This window comes from Abrus precatorius, unplaced genomic scaffold (assembly GCF_003935025.1).
Source record: "Abrus precatorius isolate BTA unplaced genomic scaffold, Abrus_2018 Scaffold8, whole genome shotgun sequence".
Lineage (NCBI taxonomy): Eukaryota > Viridiplantae > Streptophyta > Magnoliopsida > Fabales > Fabaceae > Abrus > Abrus precatorius.
In genome coordinates, this window is record NW_020874428.1 from 10,137,188 (window position 1) to 10,164,927 (window position 27,740).

Sequence of the window (27,740 nt, forward strand, 5' to 3'; positions counted from 1 at the left end):
ATAAAGAGGCCTTATGCCCCACACTTAACACTCCCACTTCTTTACACACATTTTTCCTCTTCTTAGCTCTACCCAAACTCATATTTAAGAGTCATTGGAGACCATTAGCAAGGACAACAAGCTTCCCCTTGGAGTCCAAGCAAGTGATTGAACGCCCCTTCGGAGAACGAGAACTCTCTTCGTCTTCTACCTTTTTGAGTTTCTTTGGTTTGAGTTTTTCTTTGTGGTTATGGGTTTATTTATCATGTTCTTCGTAGTTTATTTTGTTATGAGTAACTAAACTCATAGCTAGAGCTATGGCGGATCCTACTACAAACTTTATATGATTTTTACTTTGATGTTGATATTGGTTTTCCTTTAATGTTTGGTTTTATTCTATTGGATTATATTATATATGTTAAGATTTGATCACCCTTAGCATCCCATAGTTAGTTACATTGTAGGCGATCGTACCACGTGTAATTAACGAAACTATAGGATAAAATGAGATAAGGGGCTAGGTTAATCACACTTAATTCCTTTCTTTCAGCCATTATTGAATTAACAAACTCATAGGATCTTCATGCTTTTTCAACCAATTATCTTGCATGATCATTAGGGGTGTTTGCTCAGGAAAAAGAATATTGACATTGCATAATCATTGGGTGTTAATAGAACTAATTATGAGTGGTTGGCAAATATTTGAATACCAATATTAGGATTAAATTAATTAGAACATAAAAAAGTGTAGTAAGTGAACCCATAAGTCCTTGGCTCATCTCATCTGATCTCTCTCATACATTCTATTATTATTTTTTTAATTTATTGTTAAAATTAAGCTCTGTTTTTTATCCGTTATAATCCCATTACTTTTAAACAATCAAATTAAGTTATTCTTGGTGCTTGAAAATAATCTCTACGGGACGATAACTTGGAAACTCTTAATTCAAAAATCCTTTATTACTTTTTGATAGGTACAGTTGCCTATGAACACTATTCTTACTGATTAAATTGCCTCCAAGACCGTTTAGAAGCTAGATTGAAGGTTGAAATCATGTTTGGGGCGTTTAGAAGTAAGTTTTAATGGTTAGAGTTTTGGTTTCTTATCCTCATTCTCTGTTTTCTCGGTTTCCCTTAGTCCTCATGGGATTCTTCCACGTATTTAGGACAAAATTCGTGTGGGGAGCACCTTCTTTGTTGATTCTGTGTGTGGGTCTTCAGTCCAAGGTACGGGGGACTCTACCCTATCTCTCATGTCTTTAAATCTGTTATTTTGCTATGTATTGTAATGTGGATGGTTTGGAATGTGATTATTTTAATGGGATTGATTGATTATAGTGAGATTGTGGTGAAAAGATTGTGTACGTTATAATGTGCATAATGGAATAAATTGCTGGATATGGATTGTGTTGGAAATGTTGTGTATGGAATGTAAAGTGAGTGAACATGGGCATATATGCTGTGAGTGAATGTGAATACTAATTGTGATTGAAAATGTGGCTGAAATGTGTGTAAATAGCATGTTAAATGCGATTGTGAATATGTTGGAAGTTATGAATGATTCAGTGATACACTAAGGTGTGGAAGATGGAGGCAGTAGAAATACATTGGAGAAGAGAGGGTGGTGGTGACACCAACAGTGAGCGTGGGTGCACTACAAGCCATACATTCTCCTCCTAACTCAGCCTCTAACTAACACCTTTACTAATAGGCTCATAACCACACACGTTGTATCTATGAGGCAGGGGCTAATTGGCGACTATCCATGGTGTGAAACTATGATCATTGTGTCATAGTAAGCGTGGCTACGTGCAGTGAGCGCACTTGTGTGTAAAATATTGTTGATGCAGTGAGTGCATCGGTTGTGAATTGAAATGGAATGTTTGAAAAGTGTTGTTTATAATTTATTACACTTTAGTAAAATATGTTAGAAAGCCTGTGGAGTGTACAAGGTGAGTCTCTATGTTTGTGTGTGTTGGATAGTGTAGAGTACTCACCCTTATATTTATTTTTCAGGTGACCAGGACGATTAGCACCGGACTCAGTGAAGGAATGGATGATACGGCTATAGGACTTAGATTATTTATTTTGAAAATACGATGTAATTGAATTGGTCCTGTAGTAGTAATTGATATGAACTTGTAATCTCTTATTATTTTGAAACCCTTGAATGAAACTATGTTGGGAAATTATATTTAAACAAAAATTTTATTATTCCCATTTTTGTGAAATTTATTATTTTGAGATTAAATTTAAGGTGTTACAATTAGTGTATTTTATATTAGGATTTTTACTATTTATTACAATAAATTATAACAATTATAGTTTTAGACAAGTAAACATTTAGACTATAACTTGGTGAGTTAGATAAATTTAAATTTAGTGAGTATGAATTATATTTCAAAATTTTAATTGTAGATTCGTATTGTAGTAATTTATTTATTTATTTTAATGGACTTCATATATTTAGATAATGTTAATTAAATCTACCTTTTATGTCAAATGTTGATGTTATGGCTTGCTACATTCAACCACTAGATCACGTTGCCTAAATGTCGATTGAAGTTGAACCTTTCCTTCTACTAAAGTTTATTTAAGTTTATTTTCCCTCTACACTAAAGTCAATTCAAGTCAATTTTTTCTTTATACTGAAGTCGATTCAAGTTGACTTGTCCTCTACACTGAAGTCGATTCAAATCGACTTCTTTCTACACTTAAGTCAAATTAAATCGACTTTTACATAGCAAAAAAAGCAACCACAATTGATTAAAATTGACTTTTGTAAAAATAAATATGACGCAATACATAACAAACTAAAATCGGGTTAAATTGTTTTTTATCTTAAAAAAAATTAATTTAAATTATTTTCTATTTTAAAAAAATTAATTCTAATTGTCTTCTTTTAAATGCTAAATAGAGCATTTGTATAATTCTTTTTATTATAAGATATTTATGTAATTTTAATTTGATTTTATTTTATTATGGTAATAAAGCTATTATTTACTATCATATTTTATTTTAGAAGGACTTTAATATATTTTATTTTAATATTTTATATTATATATTTAAAACACTTTAATATTTCTATAATGTCATAGTTACACACTAACAATGTGAAGAACTCTGAATGATTTATGACGTATATCTCATTCCTTTTCACTTAACTGAATAGTTAATTAGCAAATTCGTTATTAATGCCATATAAAATTGGAGAAATAATGGGTAAATAATAGGAGATTAGGATTTATTTTTGTTCCTTCTGGTAGCAGACTAAGATTTTCTATATTCAACATAGAGGCTAATAATTCAAGGTTACCGATCAGCCCAATAAAGAACTTGCTTACATTGAAAATGTAGCCCAATACAATCAATTGACGATACTTTCTTAAGTCCAGTTTACAGTTGCTAAGGATCATAAATTCATAATCCCCTACTTTGGACCCAAAAAGAATCCCCTACTATATACGATGTTTGACAAAGTATACACAAATCTTTGTTGACAAAAAAAAAGTTTATACAAATCTTTTAAAATTATTTTAGGTGTTTCTAAAACTAGTAAAAAAAATGGTATTATAAATGTAATTGAATATTCAAACACTATAAATTCATTTGTTTTACATTATAACATCCCATACTTTGTACCTAACTTCCATTGCATTTTTCTGTTCTTTCTTTAATTTATTTGTTTATATTTAGGTCATACTAACTATAGTCCTGAAGATAATAAGGATCATTAAAAAGGGGGGAAAATCGAGACGACTTTTATCAAAATGTGTAATATATATTACACACGCACATGAAACCTTTCTTGAATTGTTGATTTTAGGAACGATTGCAGGTATAAGTTAATGAGATCTTTCAATTTCAAGCATAACCTGAGCTGCTCATGACAAGTTGTAACTCCCATTAATTAAGAATGTGCCTGGATAAATAATTTAATTAAAAAACTATTCATTTTCTTATTAAGAAGAAGTTGTATTATTAATTTTATTAAAAATATTTAAAAATCTCAACTATTCTCCTTTCCCATCAAATAGCAATTATTTACCGTTGGAAATGGACCCTTCAGATTCAACGGAACTATCACAATGTACCCGAATGGAATTACACAATAAATAAAAAAAATAAAGCTTGCATCTATTCAAAAGGTGAAAAGAAGAAGAAGAATAATTCAGATATGCCTAATCAACTGCCATTTGTAGCTAAACACAGTAATCTTTTTCCCCTGATAAATACGTGATATTCGCTCCTAATTCAGTAACTTCTCTCAAAAGAGGATTAGTTTGGCTTTCTTTTACTTGGTAATTGCATGACAAAGGCCTTGTCGTTTTTATAACAGATTTATAAATATAAATTAAAAATTATTGTATTATATTAAATTGAAGTTATCAATGCAGCTGATATTATTATTATTATTATCTTCAAATAAGTTATCAATCTGTGTCGATTATCCTTGCTCGCGGCGTCATGAAAATCAACGATGTATATATATGGACTATTAATTTAAAAAATAATTTTTGTTTCGCATTGTTTTTTCCTTCCTTTGTAAAACAGCATTTGGAGAGCAGCAAAATTTGAAGATTAGAATTTAGAATATCCCAATAATACATGAAAGATTGCGAAGAATGGGATTTAGATAAAAAAAATTTATCGAGGAGGACGAAGCAGAGATGTAGCGTTTACATGGTAATATTCTCTCCAATCTCACCCAAACCAAAATGTTAAGGTTTATACAAAATAGTATATCTAGCACAGTTAAAATTTATTATGAAAAAAACTTCTTAACGAATATTTTAAAAACACTAATTAAAGAATCGACAATAAAAAATAAAAATTGAAGTATTTAAAAAAATTCTTCAGCCTGAATTTTGGTTTATCCATCTAGGAAAACTAAACTGCATGCAATTATAATCCAATGATGATTACTTTATACCAATAGTTTTAAAATTAAGTTTTGAGCTCTAGAGGATCTTGATCCATCTAATAATAATAAACAATGTTTCAACTGGTTTCTTTGAAAGCCAAACCGTTCTGTTGCTCATCGTGGCTGAGAGAGTTAAGAGCGAATAGCAAATAAGTGACTGTACTCTCGACAACAACCATCTTTCATAGTTTTTGCCACCAAAAGTGGTGATTAATTGTTACAACAACATCACAGCTGAAAAGAGATCAATCATAGACAGCAATCATGTCCGTTACCGTTTCAGTTGCCGCCGCCACTTCGTCCGGCGTGGGCTCCTTTTCTCCCCGATCGTGGCGATGGCGGGTGACGATGTCCCTCCGATCTGACGCCGTGTCCGTTTCTCCAACCAAAATGTTGACCAAACTGAAGCACGAGTGTGCAACTCCTCTGCCCCTTCTTCAGCAAGTGGCCAACGCCATGTCTGCCGATATGCGAGCTGGGCTTGCCGCCGAGGGAGGGTCTGGGCCTGGGCTTCCCATGATACCCACCTATGTTGAAGAGCTTCCCACAGGGTATGTTTCATATAATGTATTGTCCCCTTCCCAACTTGCCTTGTTCCACACATGAAATGATTTCTTGTGCTGACGTGTCAGAAATGAGAAAGGGTTGTTTTATGCTTTGGATCTCGGTGGAACTAACTTCCGCGTGCTGAGGGTGCAATTGGGTGGCAAAGATGAGCGCGTGATTGCCACTGAGTTCGACCAAGTTTCCATACCTAACGACCTTATGTTTGCTACATCCGAGGTTTGCATATTTCTTAATTATGTTTGCATATTGATTTAATTGAGTTGAGATGAACATGTTGGTGTGTGCTGCAGGAGCTGTTTGACTTCATTGCTTCTGGGCTAGCAAAATTTGGGTCTAAGGAGGATGGTAGATTTCGTGTATCTCCCGGAAGAAAGAGGGAGATTGGGTTCACATTTTCATTTCCTGTGATGCAGACATCTATACATTCTGGCATACTAACCAAGTGGACTAAAGGTTTCGCAGTCACTGGGGCTGTATGTATTTCTATACCTCTCTTTGTACAATAAGTGCCACTTAGTATTATTTCATTTCTGTTTAACTGATCAATGTTGTCATTTAATAATAATAGTCTATATATTTGATGTCACATATAGAAGCTTTTGAAATTGTTTACTCCCGGCGCGATATTAGCCATTTAGTCTTCTGCAGTTGGATTCTTGTTGCACAGTTTATAAAGAAAAATTCTATTCTTACTCGTGTTCCGTTTTTTTTTAACAAATTTTTCTCTGACTAGGAGAGAGATAGGAGGAAGACATCAAAGAGAAGCGTGAGATAAAATGAGTAATGTGATTCAAAGAGATAAAGAGAAAAAATGATTTGTAAGAGTGGACTATGTTGTAAGAATAAACTCCTTTATAAATACAACTTGAACTTTAGCATAAAGTAGGGCAGGGCTATGCATTGTCCTTGTTTGAAGCCCAAAAAATTGTGCCATTAGGCCTATATATGTAAGTTGACCCCGAGGCCTAAGTGATAATACGGCAGAAAAAGAACACCTGACTGACCCTTCATTTAGCCTCAATTGATGAAGTACCTTGCTTTCTGCTGGGGTGCTATTATTGGGTTCAATGCGTACTATTGTAACGTTCTGAAATTTGTGCGATGTGTTGGGCTTATTTGCACCTAGTGGTGTTGTTAGGATAAACAATACAACACAACAATATGCCTTATCTCACTAGGTGATGCTAGGATAAACAGTACAGATAGAATTCATGCTCTATCACTCTTTATCAGGGAATCTCTAATACCCTACATGGTATTAGAGCTTTATCTATCCATGGCATCTCAATCCACTGTACAAATATCATTTACTGCTGGAGTTTTATATTTTGGTATAGTTAAATAGTAGCAGAAATACATCAACCCAAAACTAGCATGACGGGGAACTTCAAACCCTTTACACAGGTAGGAAGAGATGTGGTTGCTTGTTTGAATGAGGCTATGGGAAGGCAAGGACTAGATATGCGAGTTTCTGCTCTGGTATTTTACTTTAAAGTTATACTTTTATATAAGTTTTAAAAACCAACACGATGGTAGTATAATTCTAGTAAATGCCTACCTAATAGGTGAACGATGCTGTGGGAACATTAGCCGGAGCAGAATACTGGGACAATGATGTCATGGTTGCTGTCATTTTAGGTACTGGAACCAATGCTTGCTATGTTGAGCAGATGAGTGCCATTCCTAAGTTACATGGTCATGTCTCTTCTGGGAAAATGGTTAGTAAAGAGTGGCATTTACTGGAACCAATGTTGTGACTTGCTTGAATGCTACATTTGATTTAGATCATCTTAATCTGATCAGAAAAGCATTCCTTGATTCAGATCATTAGTACTGAGTGGGGAGCTTTCTCAAATGATCTCCCATTATCCGAATTTGACAGGGAAATGGATGCTGCTAGTATCAATCCTGGTGAACAGGTAAATTTTAATACTATTTTATCTATAATTTAGTTGTTCTCAATAGTAGCAAGCAGAAAAGCCAATCTCTTTCTTTATTGGACAGATCTTTGAAAAGACTATCTCAGGAATGTATCTTGGCGAAATTGTGAGACGAGTGCTACTGAAAATGGCTGAAGAGGGTGGTTTGTTTGGAAAATCTGTCCCACAAAAATTGTCCACACCTTTCATACTCGGGTAAATTTTGATTCTCAGTTAAAACCTACAGCTAAAATCATGTGTTAGTAGATATGTAAAGAACTCCCATTGCTAGAAAAATTTGGTAATATAACAATTTTTTTAACCAATTTTCTTTTCTCCCTAGTATTATTTTTCCCCTTCTTTTGAAAGTTAAAAATATATCTTTCTACTCATTTTATTGTCTTATAGACATCACATTTGGTAGGGTAATATCTTCAACTTCTATCTTTTGAGCTTTATTCATACTGAAATGTCTTCAAATAAATTTAATAGGACCCCAGATCTATGTGCCATGCAACAGGACAGTTCTGACGATTTACATACAGTTGGATCTCTCCTCTATGATAAAGCAGGGGTAAACTTCTTGTCCTAAACTAGGTTAATATGTTCTGCCCCGAGAAATAGGATGCGGTAACATCAAGTTTAAGTATCTGGTTATTTCAGTATAGTAATTTCCAAGGCCAAAAGAAAGAAATAGTAATTTCCCAAGAAAACTATTGTTTGATCAAGTACCATTTGATTATTTTATATTGCTAATAGGAAACTCATTCTTTCCACAGTAAATTTTTCAAATTAATTCTTCTAAATATAAACGACAATAATAACCTAATTTCATTAAGGTCTGCAACGTAGATCACATGACATCATTAGGCTTGGTCAGATAAAGGAATGAAATGACGGCTATGAAATTATTTAAAAGCTTAAGTAGAAGGGGAAAAAAAATGAGATGGTTAGGGAATGTAGTTTACTTTGTTGGAACAAAAGCAGAATCTGTGAAACAAGATGATGCTTGTGAATCAGATTTTCATGTGGAGTTATGATATTAATATGTCAAACATGAGCCATGTGAACTATCGTATCTGCTTAAAAATTCATATATCACTACTTAATTTTCATTTTCTGTTTTCTTGCCATTATCTGGGCCTCTTCAGGTTGAATCCAATGTAAGTGAAAGAAAAACAGTTTTAGAGGTTTGTGACACTATTGTAAAGCGAGGTGGGTGCCTAGCTGGTGCAGGAATTGTGGGGATTCTGCAAAAAATGGAAGAGGACTCCAAAGGCCTCATCTTTGGGAACAGAACTGTTGTTGCCGTAGATGGAGGCTTATATGAAAATTATCCTCAATACAGAGCTTACTTACAATATTCTGTCAAGGAGCTGCTAGGAACGGAAAAGTCCAACAATGTGGTAATAGAGCATACAAAAGATGGATCTGGCATAGGAGCTGCTCTATTGGCAGCTTCAAACTCCATGTACAAGCAAGACTTTTAAGACATTTACCATCATCATGTAAAAAATCTAAGTAGTTCAAGTAGTAATTAATTATTGGAACCCCTTGATTAAGCATTGGGTTAATAATAAGAAATTGAAGTAAGAATCCTAGTATAAAATGTTTTCTTTTGCTACATATAGAAGGTGTATGGGAGAGGAAAAGGTGACTTAAAAGAGGTTGATCTTCTTCTTAACTGTAGTTTTGAAATTTGAATTTAATGTAAATTATTCGAGTCTCTTTAGTTCTTACTAGCTTCAAAGGAGAACTCTTTTAGTTCTGTTTACGGTAAAAAATGACAATTCTGTAAACAAATAATTCAAGAGCAATCTGGGAACTGAATTAGGTCCTCTTTGGGTTATTTTAAGTGTGTTGTTAACGTAACAGTAAAATGGACGTTTCAGAATAAATAATTTAGCAAGAATAGTGAATATAAAACGCGTAAAACTGAATCACAATGTAGAGGTTTTTTATAGAAAAGACCTAAATAGGAAACAAATTGCAGAAACAAGAACTAAATTGCGGACAAGGAAATAAGCAAAAGGAACATAAATTAAAATGCGGAAGGTTAAATGTGCATGAATGTAAATATGCGGGAATGTAAACATACGACTCCTCACAACAGCGAACAGCGGCCACCGTGAGTCTCCTGGTGACTGATGTTTGGCGCGGTGCAGGGTTTTAGCATTTCAGAGATTTTAGGTGCGGTGTCAAGGTGCAAAAAGTTATCCTCTGTGAAATGACGCTTTGGAGTATTTATAGGCAGGAGGACCACCACTGTTCTCCTCCTTTTGCGGGCACTTCTTAATAACTACCTTCAACTGTTGATGCCTATTATCTACGATTGCTTGTGATCGTGAAGTTGGTTTAGACTTCTTTCGTAACCGCTATCGCCCACGATCTCCTTTGCCTAATAGTAAATGTTGATGACTGCTGGTAACCGCTTTTGGATTTTGCAATGACTTGACCTATCAAGACTTTTGTTTTTCTATTTTTCAAGTATTTCTGGAAGAAATCTAAAAGGCTCATTTAGTGTTATGACCTTAGAATAATTTCTCCTTGATTTCTTTTTTCGACTAATTCTGGAGTTCAAAAGCTTGTCTTGGTCTCATGGACTTAGAATATTTTCTTTGCTCATTCCTGTTTTTTGAGCAATTCTGGAAGGACTCTAGAGCTCAACTAGGTTGGCGGACTTAGAATATTTTCTGACCACTTCCTGTTTTTCGAGCAATTCTGGAAGGAATCTGGAACTTAATCAGGTTGGTGGACTTAGAATATTTTTTGACCACTTCTTATTTTTTGAGCATTTTTGGGGTGTCAGGGACTTGGAAGACTTGAAAACTCCTCGAAAAAGCCATCAGTTTTGTGGACTTAGAATATTTTTTTGTCAGTCCTATTTTTTGAGTAGTTTTGGGTGTCAGTGACTTGGAAACTCCTTGAAAAATCCTTTAGTTTTGTGGACTTAGAATATTTTCATGTCAGTCCTATTTTTCGAGCAGTTTTAAAGAAAAATCAACGAGGTGACAAAAACCTCTAAAATAGCTCGAAATGCGTCCTTTTTCATATGAAACTAAAAGGTCTTGGACAACTTTCCAATACTTCTTAAGTTTAGACCTATTTTTAGGCTCCTTCCTGACCCTCAAGATTTTGTCGAAATGTAGCTTCCTTCAACATGATTTTTAACTTAAAAAATTTTCCTTACCCCAAACAGATGCCTCCCAAAATATTAATATCTCAGGTTTATGAGATTTTAATATTTTTATTATTTTCATTTTCTTCTTCATCCAGAACTCCTTCTAAATCTCATTCAGAAGTTTCCAGGCCCACTGAATCCACTGAGAAACTACTCCAGGAACTAAGATCTTTCGTTTTCGAGTCACCTATGATGAAGAATCTTCCGACTGATAAAGATTTGGTCGACAAGATCAAAGACCTACTTTCTTCGTTGAATAGCCAAATCTCTCATTTTCCCGAGGGTCTTCTACTTTTTGAGACCCTTTTTGTTGATTCTTTAGCTATCATAGACCAAATTTCAGTAGTTGGTGCTGAACATGATCGAGCCCAAGCTGCCAAGGACGCAACTGTAGAGAAGTTGAAAGAAACTCAGACTGGCTGAGCGAACTTAAAAAATCAACAACCAATGCTGATTTAAAGCGAAAAAATTTCAAGGCCAGAATGGTTGAATTGGAGAAAGAGCTCGAACGACTCCGAAAAGAGGACTCAACGCTGGAAAAAGCCAGTGAGGCTTGTGAGAAAAAGAGGCAAGTTCTTATTGAAAATGTGAAGACTATCACGATCGAAAGAGCTCGGACCATGGAGAACATTTTGAGTTTGGACGCAAAATGTACGGCTCTCGAAACTAGATATCAGAATTTGAGGGCCATTTTTATTGAGATGCGCTTGAAACCTCCTTTTTGAGTTTTCATGTATTTTAGTTTGAATAGTTAGGCCTTTTTGTACATACTCGAATTCTACTTCGAATGAAATTTATTCATTTAGCCTTTCATTGCTCGAATTAGCCTTTTATTTGCCTTGACTCAAGTTATTTTCACTTCATATGTTTCTGGTTTGTATGGTTTTAAGTATTTACCGTTAACCGACATGATTTGACTATTAGTTCCAAGTTCTCAAATTAAATACGCGTTATTTGAAAACACATTTTCAATCTCAAAAGGGCTTTCCCAATTGGCCGACCATTTTTCAAATTTTTTTGATTTTTTGTCGAACAGTAAAATTACTTTCTACACTAATTCACCATCATTAAAAAACTTGCCTCGTACCTTTCTGTTGTATGACCTCGAAATTCTTTCTTTTTGTCGAATCTTTTTTTCTAAGGCACTTAAACGAATTTCATCTAAGGCATTTAATTCATCGAACATTAAGGCCCAATAATCTTCACTTGGTAGCTCGAACTGCCGTTGTAATCTAACTGATTGTAGATTCACCTCAACAGGTAAAATAGCTTTATGGCCATAAACAAGTCGAAATGGAATTGTCCCTGTAGCTTCTTTTGGGAAATTCCTATATGCCTATAACACTTGACTTAAAGTTTCATGTCAGTTTCTTGGCTTTGATTCAATGTGTTTTTTAATCACCTTGATCAAAATTTTATTTACTGCCTCCACTTGACCATTGACTTGGGCGTAATATGGTGTCAAAGTTAACATTTTTATATTCAACGATTCCGCATATTGAGATAATTTCTGACCAACAAAAACGGTTCCTTAGTCTGTTGTTAATGTTTTCGGTATTCTGAATCGATGAATTATGTATTCGTCAATAAAATTAACAACATCGTTCTGAGTAACTTCTTTCAATGGAATTGCCTCGGCCCATTTCGTAAAATAGTCCACAGCTACAAGGATGAATTTATGGCCTTTAGTCGAAGAAGGATGAATTTGGCCAATTAAATCCAAAGCCCAACCTCGAAAAGGCCATGGCTTAATTATTGAATGCAATTCTGAAGAAGGGACGTGTTGAATATTACCATGCTTTTGACATTCTTCACAGGATTTTGCTTATTCAAAAGAGTCTTTAACCATTGAGGGCCAATATAAACCTTCTCGAAATAACATCTATTTCATCCTTTCTCCAGCTTGATAGGCTCCACATATCCTTTCATGGATTTCTGCTAAGGCAATATATGCCTCATGTTTGCCCAAACATTGAAGCCAAGTTTCGTCAACACTTCGTTTATATAGTTCATCAACCAAAATTATATAATTAACTAGTCAAAATTTTGTTTTTCGATCAGTTGGAGTATTGGGATCTTTAAGATAATCGACCAGAGGTTTCCTCCAGTCTTGATCAAATAACTCATCGATGTTTAGGATCTTGAGATTTGTTGGTCCTAACTTTTCCCTTATCTCTGTTAATTTTGCTAGATTTTCACTCGAGATTTTGTATTTCGATGCAATCTGGGCTAATTCATTGGCCTCTTGGTTCTGGTTTCGAGGAACATATTCTAGAATGACTTTGTCAATTTTTTGTAATAGCTTGTTCGCTTTTACTCAATATTCGACCAGGTTTCTACTTAAGCATTTATATTTTTTGGTTAGCTGTTTTATTACTAACTCAGAATCTCCTCGAATGATTATATTTCTTACTCCAAAATTTAGCAACATTTCAAGTCTAGCTACTAAAGCTTCATATTCAGCCTCATTGTTTGAATAGACTGATTTTATCTCAAAGAGCAATTTAGTCGGGATTTCGTCGGGTGAGATTATTAATATTCCGATTCCAATTCCATTTTTGTGACTTGAACCATTGAAGTATAATTTCCATGACTTTAAATTTATAAAATCAACTTCTTTGATTGGAATCGAATGATCGACAACGAAATCGGTGACAACTTAGCCTTTTCAGATTTTAATGGTTTATAAATTAGAGAGTATTCTGTTAAAGCCAACGCCCATTTTTCAACTCTACCATGAAGAATAGGTTTCAACAAGAAATACTTTATTATATCATGATGTGAATAAACATGTACATCAAAAGGCCTAATGTAATATTTCAATTTTTCACAAGAAAAATACAGACACAAACATAATTTCTCGATTGGACTATATCAAGATTCTGCTCCTATCAACATTCGACTAAGGTAATAAATAGCTCTTTCGACACCATTTTTATCTTCTTGGGCTAGCATGCTCCCGATAGTCTTGTTTGATGTCAAAATATACAACTTCAAAGGAGAGCCCATCGTTGGCGGAACCATTACTGGTGGTTTTGTCAAATATCGTTTAATCTTCTCGAACACGGCTTGATGCTCCGCTTCCCATCAAAACTCTTCTTCTTTCTTTAACTTCAATAGGGGTGAGAAGATTTTAACCCTGCTAGAAAGGTTGGAAATAAATCTTCATAGAAAATTTATCTTCCCTAGCAATGATTGCAGCTGTTTTTTAGTCGAAGGTGTTTGTGTCTCAGATATTACTTTGGCCTTATTCTTATCGATTTCAATTCCTTTCTGGTGAACAATGAAGCCAAGAAACTGTCCTACAGTAAGACCAAAAGCACATTTTAGAAGATTCATCTTTAGGCCATATTTTCGCATTCTTTCAAATATTTGTCGAAGATGACAAAGATGATCATTTTTACACTTGGATTTCACAACAATATCATCAATATAGACTTGCATAAATTCGCCTATTATGTCATGAAAGATAGTGTTCATTGCCTTTTGGTATGTGGCTCCAGCATTTTTTAACCTGAATGGCATTACCACCCATTCATAAGTTCTTAAAGCCCCTGGGCATTGAAAAGCTGTTTTCGATATATCCTCTTTAGCAATAAAAATTTGATTATACTCTGAATATCCATCCAACAGACTTAAAATTTCATTACCTGCTGCCAAATCAACTAACATATCGGCTACTGGCATAGGGTACTCATCTTTTGGTGTGGCAGTATTCAAATTTTGGAAATCAATACATACTCTAAAGGACCCAGTTTTCTTAATCACATGGACTATGTTTGAGATCTAATCGACATACCTGGCTGTTCGAATGAATTTAGCTTTAAGGAGCCTTTCGATCTCTTCCTTGATCTTTGGCAAAACCTCTAGGGCAAATCTCCTTGGTGGTTGCTTCATTGGCCTCTTTTCTGATCGAATTGAGAGTCGATGTTCGACCAATTCTCTTGAAAGGCCTGGCATCTAGTCATAATCCCAGGCAAAAAATCCTTGAATTCCCTTAGTAGCTTGATTAATTGGTCTTTTACCTCCTCATCGACCAATTTACTGATGAAAGTTAACCTCGGGTCCTTTTCATCTCCAAGGTTCACTTCTTCTAAGGGGTCTTGTGCCTCCATTTTTGGACTTTTTCGAGCTAAATCCTCCTCGAAACCAATTAGAGAGTCATCAAAGATGCAATCAAGTTGAACTTCTTTGCTTTTGGTCTCTAAAACCGATTCTTCTTGAATCATACATGTTTCAAGTGTTGTATGCTTCTGCTCGGTTAAATCAGCCGAATTTGCCTTAATGGCTAAATATGGTGGATCTGTCTCCCATCCTTCGGTCGCTTTAAGGGCCGCTTCTCTTCTTTCAGCTAAATAAGTTGAACTTTCGACCATAGTAATATCTGCATGATATTGGATTGGGTTTATGACTTTATGAGCCGAGATTTCTTCAATTTTTTGTGATTTTATGGCCAAACTCGATTTATCGGCCTCCAAAGTGTCCACGGCTTCAAGAGCCATCTTTATTTTATTTTCGGCTACGTAAGCCAAAATTTGAGCTAAAAGGCTCCCTTCAAGGTTCCTCATCTTCATTCTTTTCGGCCTCCACTAATTTTTTGAAGCCGTAAAAACCTATCGAAGAATCCAGACGAATCTGGTGTCGAATTTCACGAGAATTTGGCAAGTGAGGATTTCAGCCAAAATGAGGGTCGCCTACATCTTCTATACGAAGTGGCGCTATATTAGCAAAAGATTTGTCAAATGTCCTACTGTCAAGGTCGCTCACATGAACCTCAGGCTTGAAATAGCTCTGATCTCCATTAACATATTCTAACACCTCGTCGTTATTCCAAAGACATAGCTTCTGATGCAATGAAGAAGGTACTGATCCAACTCCATGAATCCATTCTCTCCCGAGCAATAAGTTGTAACTCTCTTTGGAAGTTACTACCATGAAAATGGTTGCTCGAGAAACAGATCCAACCCTTAAGTTGACGATTAAAGCCCCTTTGGAAGTTGAAGATTTCCCTTCATAGTCCGTCAGCACCAAGTTGTGAGGCAGTAAATCATCCTCCGACTTCCCGATCTTTTTCAGCAAGAAACTGGGCATAATATTGATAGCTGCCCCAGACTCCACGAGAACTTTGTTTACTCAAAATTTCTCGTCTATTTGAGCTGTAATGTACAGTGGCTTCATATGATTCTTCATTTCTCTTGTTGGCTTCTTGAAAGTGGCTGACAATTTGGAAAGTGAACCATCCTCTGCCAAATAACAGTAACCCCATGGGTTATTGTCAGGCTCGTTATCCACGTAAAAGTCCTTTTCAATTCCTTCATCGATCCCTTCGGCGTATTCAGCAGGTAACATAGAGACGACCCCAAGTATGTCTTCGAGATCATCATCGAATCCAGATTCAAAGACGTCAGTGATCAATTCGTCATCTGGGTCATATTCGATCTCTGGACTTTTCATCTTCAACTCCTTTTTCTCAATAGGGGGTTTTTGTTTGATTCGTTTTGACCTCAATCCTAAATAGGGTGCGCCGCATATTTCTGATGGCGCTTCCTTGAGCTGATTGGATCGGTGTTTGAGCTCGGACTTGGGCTCAAACTTGAGCTTGAGCCTAAGCTAAAGCTTGTGCATATTTAGCTTTTTTGATCCTTTGAGCCGTTCGCCACTAGGTCTTAGTCATAGGAGCCTTATAATAGGGTTTTTTTTTTTACTGAAAATGGCTTCTTGACATACTAAGGAACCCAGTTTGAGCGGCAAATTGAGGTCGTGAAAAAACATGGGGACGACCCTCCCATTTCGACCAGTTGCATCTTTGGCCGAGTTAGTGAGGGATGCAACACATTTCGGACCCAGGTGTTGCTTGGGATATTTTGAGCAGGTACAAAAGTTCTGTTTTGGACAATTTGGGGATCTCGTATGGTGATCGAGGCATTTTGAGTTTGAACACCTTTATTCTTAGTGATCACTTGGTTAGTCGTCACCTAGTAATATTTTTTCATTTCTGATTGCTTGAAGGCTTTGGCCGCCGCTTTGTCAAATACGGCACTACACCTTGGGCATAGCATGACTTCACTGTCAGCTTCTTTCTTTCGAGTTAGAAAGTCCAATAGCAAATCTCCTGCCCTTGGGAAGATTTCAGCTTCTTCTTTCTCGAAGACTTCCAAGGTGTCATTCAAAGAGCCTTTTCCCTCTACCTTTTCCACAGCTTGATCAAATGATCCCTTTTGTTTTTCAGCAACATCGACCATCAGTATGTCAATAGGTTCCACGAAGTTAGCTTCATCAGCATTTTGATTTTTTGCTCGAATGTCAATCGTCCTTGCTTAATAGCGTCTTGAATCAAATCCCTAAAACGAACACAATTGTTAGTCCAGTGACCATAAACATGATGGAATTTGCAATATTTTTTACCCTTTCTTTGTTCTAAAGTGGGGATCTTATGATCATCAGATAACACAATTTGCCCATCTTTCAGTAAAATATCAAAAATATGATCTGCTTTGGAAACATTAAAAGCATAACTTTTATTAGGCCGAGTTTTATCCTTCATTTCAAGTGGTTTTAAAGATTGGCAAACATAAGGGGGTCCAGGTTTTAGTTCAGCTACATTCACCTCATTTACCCCTAAATCGACGTCTTCTTCGTCAAGATCATTCTCGCTTCCTATTTCTCCCTCAGCAAGACCTATGTAAGCCACTTTATCTTTTTGAGGAAGTTTCTTGATTTTTCTAGGAACAGATTTTTCAGCCTTAAGTTGCTTGATTAGCCTTACTTTCGTCGCTAATTGTGACATATCTCTTAGTTGCTGATTAATCAATTTCTTTCTAATCGAATATTCTAACTCGCCTACAGCCATTTGGACTAGTTCATATTTTGGAATTTGAATAAAACATCTCAGCCTCATTTGTCGAAATCTACTTAGATAATCATCAGTGGATTCATTATGCATTCTTTTTATATTGACTAAATCCATTAAGCTAACTTTTGCTTCACTATAAAAGAACTGTTCATGAAATCTTCTTTCTAGTTGATTCCAATTATGACATTTGGGAGCAAAGTTGTGAACCAAGTAAAGGCCCCCTAGTCAAAGAACTGGGAAAGTATTTCAACTTTAAATCTTCATTTCGAGCTAAATCTCCACATTCTATGACATATCTAGCAATATGTTCAACAGTGGATTCACCGGACTCTCCAGCAAATTTAGAGAATTTTGGGACTTTCCAGCCCTGAGGTAATTCAGCTTGCAAAATTGCCTCAAAAAATGCAGAGGCAAAGTAGGGTCTATTAGCATACCCTACGTTGAACCCATGTTGATTCAACACTTGTTCGACTACATTGACAATATTTTGAGGATTCGGGTTGTTTGGATATTGAATTTGATGCCCCCTACATTATTTTGCATAACTTGCTCGAGTATTTCATCAACATTCTGATTTCGAACAATAATACAGGGTTGATTTACCTGGAAATCACCCTCATTTTGTCTCGAAAGGTTTTGGTCAAAATTTCAACCAATTTACTCAACTGGAGCATTTTGATTTCGAGCAAAAACTGGGGGTTGGTCCACCTGGCAATTTCCCTCATTTTGTCTCGGAAGGTTTAGGCCATAATTCCTACCATTTTGCTCGAAAGTTTGACCATTTCAATCAAAATTTGTGGCATCTCATTAGGCATTTGGGCAACATTTTGCCCTTGCCTCGTGGGGACTTGAGGCGCCCCAAAGACGTCAGCAATTCGACTCATCTGTTCAGCCAAAACTTGATAGCTGTTGTTAGTAGTTTCTACTATGGGATTCAACACAGTGGTCATCTGATGGATTAACATATTGATCATCTCATGATTACTTTCATCCATTTGTTGCCTCAAGGAATGTAAGGCAACATTTGAAAACGAGCTAGCAGGAACTGATTCTCCGCTTGAAGCTCCAAACAAAAAGTGCGCTCCTGATACTCTACCAATTGTACCCATTCCCGGTGGAATGGTATGGACCACACCCATTTCCAGTGGAATGGTGTGACTTTGGGATGGCACAGTTGTCACCACAGGGTTGGAGTAGGTTTGTACTCCAAAGATGGGCGGCATACACACAGGAGGCAGGCCGAATGGCTGATCACCCAGTCATGGCCTTGGGTCAGGATTTATGTTGGGATTGGTTGGCATAGTGGCCATAAATTGGCTAACTACGGGGGATGACGGTGTAGGTAACACCGTCATTAGTGTGGATTATGCGCAATATTAGCACCACTACTTACATTTTCTGGGTTTGTAGTACTCTCATCGTTCCCAGAACTAGAATCACTATTCCTTCCTCTATTAGCCATAATACAACGTCCGTTACGCAATATCATGCAACATAACAATCAATCATTCAAAAACACACAAAACAAAGTCCCACTGGGCGTGCCAATTTGTTTACGGTGAAAAATGACAATTCTGTAAACAAATAATCCAAGAGCAATCTGGGGACTGGATTATATCCTTTTTGGGTTCTTTTAAGTGTGTTGTTAACGTAACAGTAAGATGAACATTTCAGAATAAATAATTTAGTAAGAATAGTGAATATGAAACATGTAAAACTGAATCACAACGTAGAGGTTCTTTACAGAAAAGAGCTAAATAGGAAACAAATTGCAGAAACAAGAACTAAATTGCGGACAAGGAAATAAGCAAAAGGAACATAAATTAAAATGCGGAAGGGTAAACGTGCAAGAATGTAAATATGCAGGAATGTAAACATACGACTCCTCACAACAGCGAACAGCGGCCACCGTGAGTCTCCTAGTAGCTGGTGTCTGGCGCGGTGTAGGGTTTCAGCGTTTCAAAGATTTTAGGTGTGGTGTCAGGGTGCAAAAAGTTGTCCTCTGTGAAATGACGCTTTGGAGTATTTATAGGCAGGAGGACCACCACCGTTCTCCTCCTTTTGTGGGCACTTCTTAATAACTACCTTCAACTATTGATGCCCATTATTCACGATTGTTTGTGATCGTGCTGTTGGTTTAGGCTTCTTTCGTAACTGCTATCGCCCACGATCTCCTTTGCCTAATGGTAAATGTTGATGACTGCTGGTAACCGCTTTTGGATTTTGTAATGACTTGACCTATTAAGACTTTTGTTTTTCTATCTTTCGAGTATTTCTGGAAGAAATCTAAGAGGTTCATTTAGTGTTATGGCCTTAGAATAATTTCTCCTTGACTTCTCTTTTCGACTAATTCTGGAGTTCTAAAGCTTGTCTTGGTCTCGTGGACTTAGAATATTTTCTTTGCTCATTCCTGTTTTTCGAGCAATTCTGGAAAGACTTTGGAGCTCAACTAGGTTGGCGGACTTAGAATATTTTCTGACCACTTTCTGTTTTTTGAGCAATTCTAGAGAGAATCTGGAGCTCAACCAGGTTTGTGAACTTAGAATATTTTTTGGACCACTTCTTGTTTTTCGAGCAGGTTTGGGTATCAAGGACTTGGAAACTCCTCGAAAAAGCCATCAATTTTGTGGACTTAGAATATTTTCTTGTCAGTCCTGTTTTTCAAGCAGTTTTGGGTGTCAGTGACTTGGAAACTCCTCAAAACTCTTCGAAAAAACTTTCAGTTTTGTGGACTTAGAATATTTTCATGTCAGTCATGTTTTTCGAGTAGTTTTAGAAGAAAATCAACAAGGTGATAAAAACTTCTAAAATAGCTCGAAATGTGTCCTTTTTTATATGAAATTAAAAAGTCTTGAACAACTTTTCAATACTTCTTAAGTTTAGATCTATTTTTAGGCTCATTTCTGACCCTTAAGAATTTGTTTACCTACTCGAGTAATTAACTCTTGAAGTAAATTGTTAAATAGTTTCTTTGCATACATATTTACTATAAATTAAGAGTGTTATACGCGTCTAATCAAATCATACACACGTCGAAAACGCAAAGTACTCGACAATATACTATGATGAGTCTTGCGTATGCATAATTATACATAGCAAAGTGTATTGAGCTCGGCTTAACATTGTATCTTTTAACTAATGAAAATTGATGTAATGCAATTGAGTATAATAGAACTAAAATGTACTGTGATTAAAAGTTTTATTTCAAATAAAATATAATAGAATGGATTTTTTTTTTCATTCAATTTTAATGTTATGAGATAAAATTAAATTTTTTCCGCTTTATCATTTATTTTCTTTCATCTCTTATTTCATTCTATTTTCAAATATAATTTAAGGGAATATTTTTATGTTGCAACTAATATACTTTAAAAACATTATTTTCAATGGAAATAAACAAATAAATTATATAAATAAAAAATTTTAAAGATCAAATTAGAGACGAAATTGTATATTATTCTATATAATTTTTATAGGCAGGGTTATTTGAACATTGGAAGTCAAGTAAGGCGAAAACGGAAAACCTGACCTTGTCTCGTCTGCGTCAATACACGCTAGATGCAGCTCAAAAACAAAATTAAGAAGAAATAAAATAAGAGAGAGGAGAGAGAGTAAAGTAGTTGGTAGGATCATCTCTTGCAGTTCCCATTGAAGTTGAGATTGGAAAATTCCGTTGCCCAATTCCTCAATTCCCAATCTGTTTCTGGATCATTCGAAATGGTTATCATTCTATTTCACATCTCTTTACAATACTCACTTTCATTCTTTTTTATTTTTAATTTTAAAATTATTTTCTCCTTTTGGAATTCGCAGATCCGATTCATTCTGTTGCAGAACCGGCAGGGCAAGACCCGTCTCGCCAAATACTATGTTCCTCTCGAGGATTCCGAGAAGCACAAGGTGGAATACGAGGTAACATCTTCTCTTCTGCAATTCTACTTCAACGCAACACCTGTACGAGACCTTAACCTAATTTCCCTGATTTCTCAGGTTCATCGCCTCGTCGTTAACAGAGACCCTAAATACACGAATTTCGTTGAGGTCGAAACCTCTTCGCTTCGTCTACAATTTTGAGTTGCTTGCTTTCGTAATTGCGTTAATTTTGTGATTATTACGTTTCTTTCAGTTTCGTACGCACAAGATCATTTACAGGCGATATGCTGGGTTGTTTTTCTCACTCTGTGTTGACATCACTGATAATGAGTTGGCGTATTTAGAGTGCATCCATTTGTTTGTGGAAATTTTGGATCACTTCTTCAGCAATGTGTGTGAACTCGATTTGGTTTTTAACTTCCACAAGGTTTGAAATTATAGTAGTGCTCTTCATTTTATTTTCTGCTGCATTTACTCTTTAGAATTGAGATTATATTAGGATATTGACCAACCATAGCTTGCACTTATCAATATGCTATATCGTTTATGTAGCTGCAAGATTCCAGTTTCGTTTCTTCCCTTCCACTTTTTCTGTTCTAATTTAGCATGCCTTGAATATAATCAAATTCACCAGTGGCTGTTTGTATGTCTAATTTATATAATGTTTTTACCATTCTCTCTTATATGGTTTTAGTTTTCTTTCTGAATAAAGGGTGTGTTTGGAAAAGTTCATGGATATCTTGTGAAAATAACCTGTGATTTTCATTAGTTTCTTTTAGCTTATTTCAATAAGCTTCTTAGTATAGTTTAACAAAATAATTTGTTTTTAGTTTATTTCAATTATTTTCATTGTTAAATTTGTGGCATAAGTTATCATATAAAAATAGCTTAAAGAATAAGCGTTTAATTAAATTGTGTATCTAAATGCAATCGCAAGGGATGGGATGATGGGATTAGAGTGGTTATTGATCACAATATTTGATTATATTGTTACTTAATATTACCTAATATGTCTTGAAGGTCTATCTTATACTTGATGAATTCATTCTAGCGGGTGAACTGCAAGAAACAAGCAAGAAGGTATGCCTTCTTTTGGAGTTACTAAGTCTTGAAATGTGGTTGCTACCGTGAGATTTGTGGTGTGTTGTTAGACTATGATTCAGGCCTAGTTACTTTAGCGTACTTCTCTGCTTATGAAAATTGTGGCCTGGGTTTTACTTATTTATATGATGTAATTCTATGACATGGAAAATCTTGATTCCGTAACAAGGCTGTTTTTGTGCTCGCAGGCTATCATTGAGAGAATGGGGGAACTGGAAAAACTAGAGTGAAACAGTCGTTTCGGCAGTCATAGTGGTTTGGAGATTCTGATGATTTCTCATGCACTTGGCATAATTCTTGTATTTCAATTGTGATACAGAATTTTGAAAATCTTTCACCTTGAGCCATGTATTCTGTACCTTTTACCTAGGCTTCTTACTCAGCTTGTGTTTATATATTGAAGACAATTTATAAAATCATCGTTTCTAATAGTCTTCCTCTTTATTGTTTGTGCTTTATTTTGTTTCCTTTGTTTTTTAAATTTCGTTGCTCTTTCTGGTAGTAACAGTCCGAGGAAATATAAGTGGATGATTTTAATACAATGCAAAACTAACAATTTTGACGGTACAAAAGAACTACCGGTGAACAATTGCTGTATATGTTTTATTTTCCAGTTAGATGAGAGCAACGCGTCTCTGAGAATGAGAAGATTTGAGAGCATGATCGTTTCAAATTTGACGTCTTGCTACAATGTATTAACATTGGTGATTTCTCTCGCTTTCACTAGATAAGTTTTGTGCTGCTTCCTATATATACACCAATGAATCGCAGTCTGATCTCTCAACACATTACCATTGCACTTGATGCGATGTTGACCTACAATTTGGGAGCCTGTCCCTAATTTCTTCACATACAAAAGGGAGATGAAGGTCTAGTCCATTTGTCCTGGAAGGAGGCAAGGAGCTGCTGCTGTTGCCCAGAGATTGAAGTAATCTTGGATCCAAATATTTCTTGTGATGCAGGGGAACGGGGAATGATGGTTTGGGCACATGGACTTACTGCAGAAGAATCATGCCTTCCACTTTGCCAATTAGGAAATTGGGTCCTCATAATATTGAAATTTACTGTAGACCTACCTTGTGCTGCTTGTTGCAACCCCCAGTAGCTTTGGTGCTCTTGTTTGTTTAAGACTGTTGGACTATAATGAGTTCCACATAACGGGCTACCATAGTAATGAGGTTGCTGCATCCGAACCTACAGTCAATTAAAGCATTGTGGAAAAGAAAATTAGCATTATGCTAATAAGGGTGGCATATTTATGAAGATATTAAATTGCACTTTTTTTGTGTTTTGGTTGTCCGAGTAGTTCATTCAATTCTTAGCAATAAACTTTAGCCACTTCATGTCATATAGTTAAAAAACAATAATGTATTGCTATCTCCACCAAATTTGGGCCCTTGATTTTGGAGCCCATTTGATTTGATTAATAGTGCTCTCGCAACAAAGATTAATAATACCTGTGGTCCTGCAACAGAAAGCTGATCAGGGTAAGAAGTCGAGGCATACTGACTCTGAGCCGTAGGAATTGGCATCACTCCATGCTGTTGTGCTAGTGACTGAAAATAAGGCACTTGCAATTTCGACAATGGTTCCAACCTACTTGCAATTTTATTATAATTATTATCGACTTTTAACCCATTACTTCCAGCTGACAAGGACAAGAAGTTAAAATTCTGCATAATAAGGATAGTCATCAGTGCGTGAGGCGGTATGGGAAGGAAGCATCTTTACCAAAAGTAACCTTTTAAGCTTACTTGCTTTTGAGGGCCATACACCCCAGGTGTTGGAGTAGCCTGTGATATGTCACGATAATGGCATTGCTGCTGAAGGATGACATTCTTACTTTTATGAGGATTCCTCACTGTAGCTGAAGCAATTCCATTTCCCATTCCGGTTATGTTGTGTACTTCCAAGAGAACTCCACTCTTTGATCCTTCATGCGCTCTCATTTGATGACATTCAAAAAGCTCACTTTCTTTGGTAACCTGTCTTTTTGGCACCTCTAAACTCTGGATGATATGACTGATGTGAACATGAGCTGCACATCTCTTCCATGATCTCTTATGAATCCCAACTTCAGAAATCTGCATGGTTAGTTATTGGCTGTTTAAGTGGAGTGCATATCGTTTAGGATTAAGTGATTTTAACATTAAAGGCTTGTTTGAAAGAACTTATGAAACAACTGATAATTCTCATAAGTTCTTTTTATCTTATTTTATTAAGTTTCTTGGTATAACTTATTAAAATAAATTGTTTTCAACTTATCCTAATAACTTTCATTGTTAAATTTATAGCATAAGCCATTCTTTAAAAAAACTTATTTAATAAATGTTTAAATAAGCAATGTATCCAAATGCACCGATAGAGGCAAGAGACACAAAACAGCAGTAATCATAAATTTGTGAGTCCTTACCTTTCCACTAGGAGAACAAGTTGAAGTCTCCATCAAATCCTGTTTGTAGGTACAGATTGCAGCTTCCAGCCAATCAGGTGCTTTAGTAGCAGAAGACCTTGGAAAGAAAAAACAATCAGATTTAGACAAGCACAACAGGAAGGGTCAAAATCAAGCTACCTAACAAGGTGAAAATGAAGTAGAATGAAAGAAACTTACTGCAGATAAGCATGGCCAGCAGGTGCCCCTGCAGACAAGCCTGGCCACAATGCAAGACCATCTAATAAAAAAACCAAAAGATGTCCAATAATCAGCAAACCCTTTAGTTAGTCTCTAAAATAAGATTGATTCAACATTATTAAAATGAAGCTTACCATTCCCTTTTAGTTCCTTGATCATATGCTGTTGTTGCCTAATGTCTCTTGCCTGAAATGTAAACCGATAACAACATTAATGAGTACTAGCAAAATTTTGGTAATACCATACAAACTGTTTAAGTTGAAATTCCTACCGCCTCAAATTCTACATCTGATTTCATCTCATTTTCTGAAATCCGTGATTGTCTAGGGATATTTAATCTGCAATATGATGAGAAACGTGTAATAGATACAAAAGGACTTGAAAGTTCAGATATTTCATAGAATGCAACAAAAAATTACCTACCCCATTGCAAGACATAACTCTGAGTCATGCAATGCAACTTTGTTGCTATTTTCACCATTAACCATCACAGACATGGTCTGAAATCTCATTGTTGAAGAAATACTATGGGATGGCATCAAGAACTCTGCACTCGCAAGCAAACTAGGCTGTTCTTGACCAATAGATTCATTCAAACAAACAATTTTTGAAGCATCTCTAGGTGAACTTTCAGGACAACAAGGACTTGCACCCTGAGCAGTTGCCGGGACTAGAATAGAATGAACCAAAAGAGAAAAAAAGAGAAGGAAAAAGCATGAGTTAATAACTAAGACAAGTATCCCAGAAAGAGAATAAATAAATGATCACCATTTTGTAAGGGTGAGAATGAATAATAACAACCTTCAAGAGCAGCACTAGCATTATCCTCCGACTCCTGCAAAACTAAAGAGTTATCTGGCAAAGATTCCACATCTTGTGCCCCACTACTATGATTAGAGCCATTGTAAGGGAACATTCCAGCCAAGGCATAGAGAGTCTCCGCAACCTCTTCCTCATCTTTTGTGATGGGCCCAGAAATCCCTTCTCTCGGGGACCATTCTCCTCTCATTCCTTGTTTCTACAAAAGCAAAAAATTCCAAGCAAAAGGTGAAAAAGAAAAATGCTTGGAGAACGAAGCAAAAGGGCCAAGTTTTAAAACCGGCAACCACAACTCATAGATGTCTTACTTACAACACTCACTTTGCACTTCTTTATACTCACCTTTTTGGGAGATTCTATTCCATTCATCTTATGGTTCACCTTTTCTGAATCAAGTAACACGGATTCGCGACTGAGTTTCTTCGTGGCTGTAGTTTACAAAGAGAAAAAAAATCACCTTTTTATTAGGAAAATAATATTTCCACTTCCTACACAGGACTTGGTTAATCAAAAGCTATAGTATATCAGTAGAATGAAATATCTTAGAATAATTCATAAACCAAAAAAAAAAAGGACCAAAACATAATCTGTAGCCCAACAATTATAATAAAGAAAAAGCAAAAAAAAAAAAAAAAAAAAAAAAAAAAGCTTCTCAGGATTGCTTCAACTCTAATCCAAAATCAGCAACAACAAGAAGGAATAGAAAGGAAAGCACATAATGAACGCTTCGATATCGAATTTGAAAGACACAAACACGCACCTGAGCGTAGCTTCCGTGGAACAGAGGCATGATGAACGCCATTGCAGTCATTAAAAAACTGCCACAAAAATCATAATAATCATTCAAAGGAGATAAAGAACCAAACAGAATAAAGTCATAATTAAAACAACATTAACCAATTAATTAACTAATAACATACATTCTTAGGAAGCTTAAATCTCTTGGCGTTGGCAATGACAGGGGAAGAAGGGTGACGTGGCTGTTCTTCAGAAACATGGCAAGCCATTTGACAAGTCGTTAACGCCCTCCCCACGGCACTCAAGCTTCTGAGCTTCTCCTTCTTCGATTTCTCCGAGAATCGAATGTCCCCACGAATAGAAGCAGTGAAAACTATCACTCAAAAAGATAACAAGTGAAGGGAAAGCGAAAAGAGAAGCGTTATCTGAAAGCTTAAAGAAAGACACAAAAAACGACAAGCAGAAAACTGGTTTTGTTTGTTAGCGAAGAAAAAGGCAGAACGAGTTAGTGTTGTGTAATTTACCACCGAAGAGTTTGTGTCGTCGAGATTGTTTATTAATGTGTCGTCGTTTGTTTGTGTTTGAAAACCCATTGTTTCCACGCCTCACCTTTGGAGCCTTGTCCATTTGTTTCTAGAATGATTATAACAATAACAAGCACAATGTGGGTGTTGGTTTGTTTCTCTCCGGTGAAGTTGAAGTGGAAGAAGTGAGAGTTTAAGAGAGAGAGAGAGAGAGAGAGAGAAAAAGGTAATGAGAATGAGATTGTGTGGTACTGTGATAGTTGAGTTTAGTTGTGTAGAAAAGAAGGTAGGAAAAGTGAGTAATTGGTGCCTCGTGTTCAGAGAATCAGGTTCTTTGTGAAATCAAATAAAAAGTAAAGGAGAATGGTGAATCAATGAATGGATGGAGATAGACCCAAAAAATTAGGAGAGTGGAGAAGATCTAACTAGCAATAAAGGACAAAATTAAGAACCCCTCACAAATTTTTAGTAGGTTATTGTCAGTCACTTTGCTTTGATTAACATGGAAAATTGTAAATATATAATTTAAGACAACATATTTATAACTATTATATATATTTATGCTATTAAAAAAAAATTCTAAAATTAAATGAGAAAATTTTTTATCTTTATTTTTGTGTTCGCAAAACA

The 27,740-nt window shown here is 35.8% G+C and overlaps 3 protein-coding genes across 5 annotated transcripts; 2 read left to right on the top strand and 1 right to left on the bottom strand.

Moving 5' to 3' along the window:
• The first annotated feature begins 4,847 nt into the window (after window positions 1-4,847).
• On the top strand, window positions 4,848-8,980 carry LOC113847361 (hexokinase-2, chloroplastic). Its single transcript, XM_027476418.1, has 9 exons — window positions 4,848-5,454; window positions 5,536-5,686; window positions 5,761-5,943; window positions 6,875-6,949; window positions 7,036-7,188; window positions 7,294-7,389; window positions 7,475-7,605; window positions 7,882-7,963; window positions 8,541-8,980. Exons 1-9 carry the CDS (start codon window positions 5,168-5,170, stop codon window positions 8,877-8,879), a joined length of 1,497 nt encoding a protein of 498 aa, XP_027332219.1. The 5' UTR covers window positions 4,848-5,167; the 3' UTR covers window positions 8,880-8,980.
• An 11,946-nt stretch (window positions 8,981-20,926) lies between these two features.
• Window positions 20,927-22,831, top strand: LOC113847306 (AP-2 complex subunit sigma). Its single transcript, XM_027476317.1, has 6 exons — window positions 20,927-21,143; window positions 21,237-21,335; window positions 21,414-21,464; window positions 21,550-21,723; window positions 22,317-22,376; window positions 22,586-22,831. Exons 1-6 carry the CDS (start codon window positions 21,141-21,143, stop codon window positions 22,625-22,627), a joined length of 429 nt encoding a protein of 142 aa, XP_027332118.1. The 5' UTR covers window positions 20,927-21,140; the 3' UTR covers window positions 22,628-22,831.
• A 149-nt stretch (window positions 22,832-22,980) lies between these two features.
• Window positions 22,981-27,318, bottom strand: LOC113846042. Of its 3 annotated transcripts, XM_027473859.1 has the most exons (14): window positions 27,111-27,318; window positions 26,769-26,959; window positions 26,609-26,666; window positions 26,161-26,276; window positions 25,831-26,047; window positions 25,453-25,699; window positions 25,301-25,367; window positions 25,164-25,215; window positions 25,009-25,069; window positions 24,811-24,907; window positions 24,152-24,481; window positions 23,855-24,070; window positions 23,373-23,591; window positions 22,981-23,308 (listed from the first exon to the last, which is right to left on the bottom strand). In XM_027473859.1, exons 1-14 carry the CDS (start codon window positions 27,211-27,213, stop codon window positions 23,186-23,188), a joined length of 2,097 nt encoding a protein of 698 aa, XP_027329660.1. In that variant the 5' UTR covers window positions 27,214-27,318; the 3' UTR covers window positions 22,981-23,185. The 3 variants fall into 3 exon arrangements, with proteins under 3 accessions (XP_027329660.1, XP_027329659.1, XP_027329658.1); XM_027473858.1 differs by having other exon boundaries at window positions 22,981-23,591; window positions 26,170-26,276; window positions 27,111-27,316; XM_027473857.1 differs by having other exon boundaries at window positions 22,981-23,591; window positions 27,111-27,316.
• Window positions 27,319-27,740: the final 422 nt, after the last annotated feature.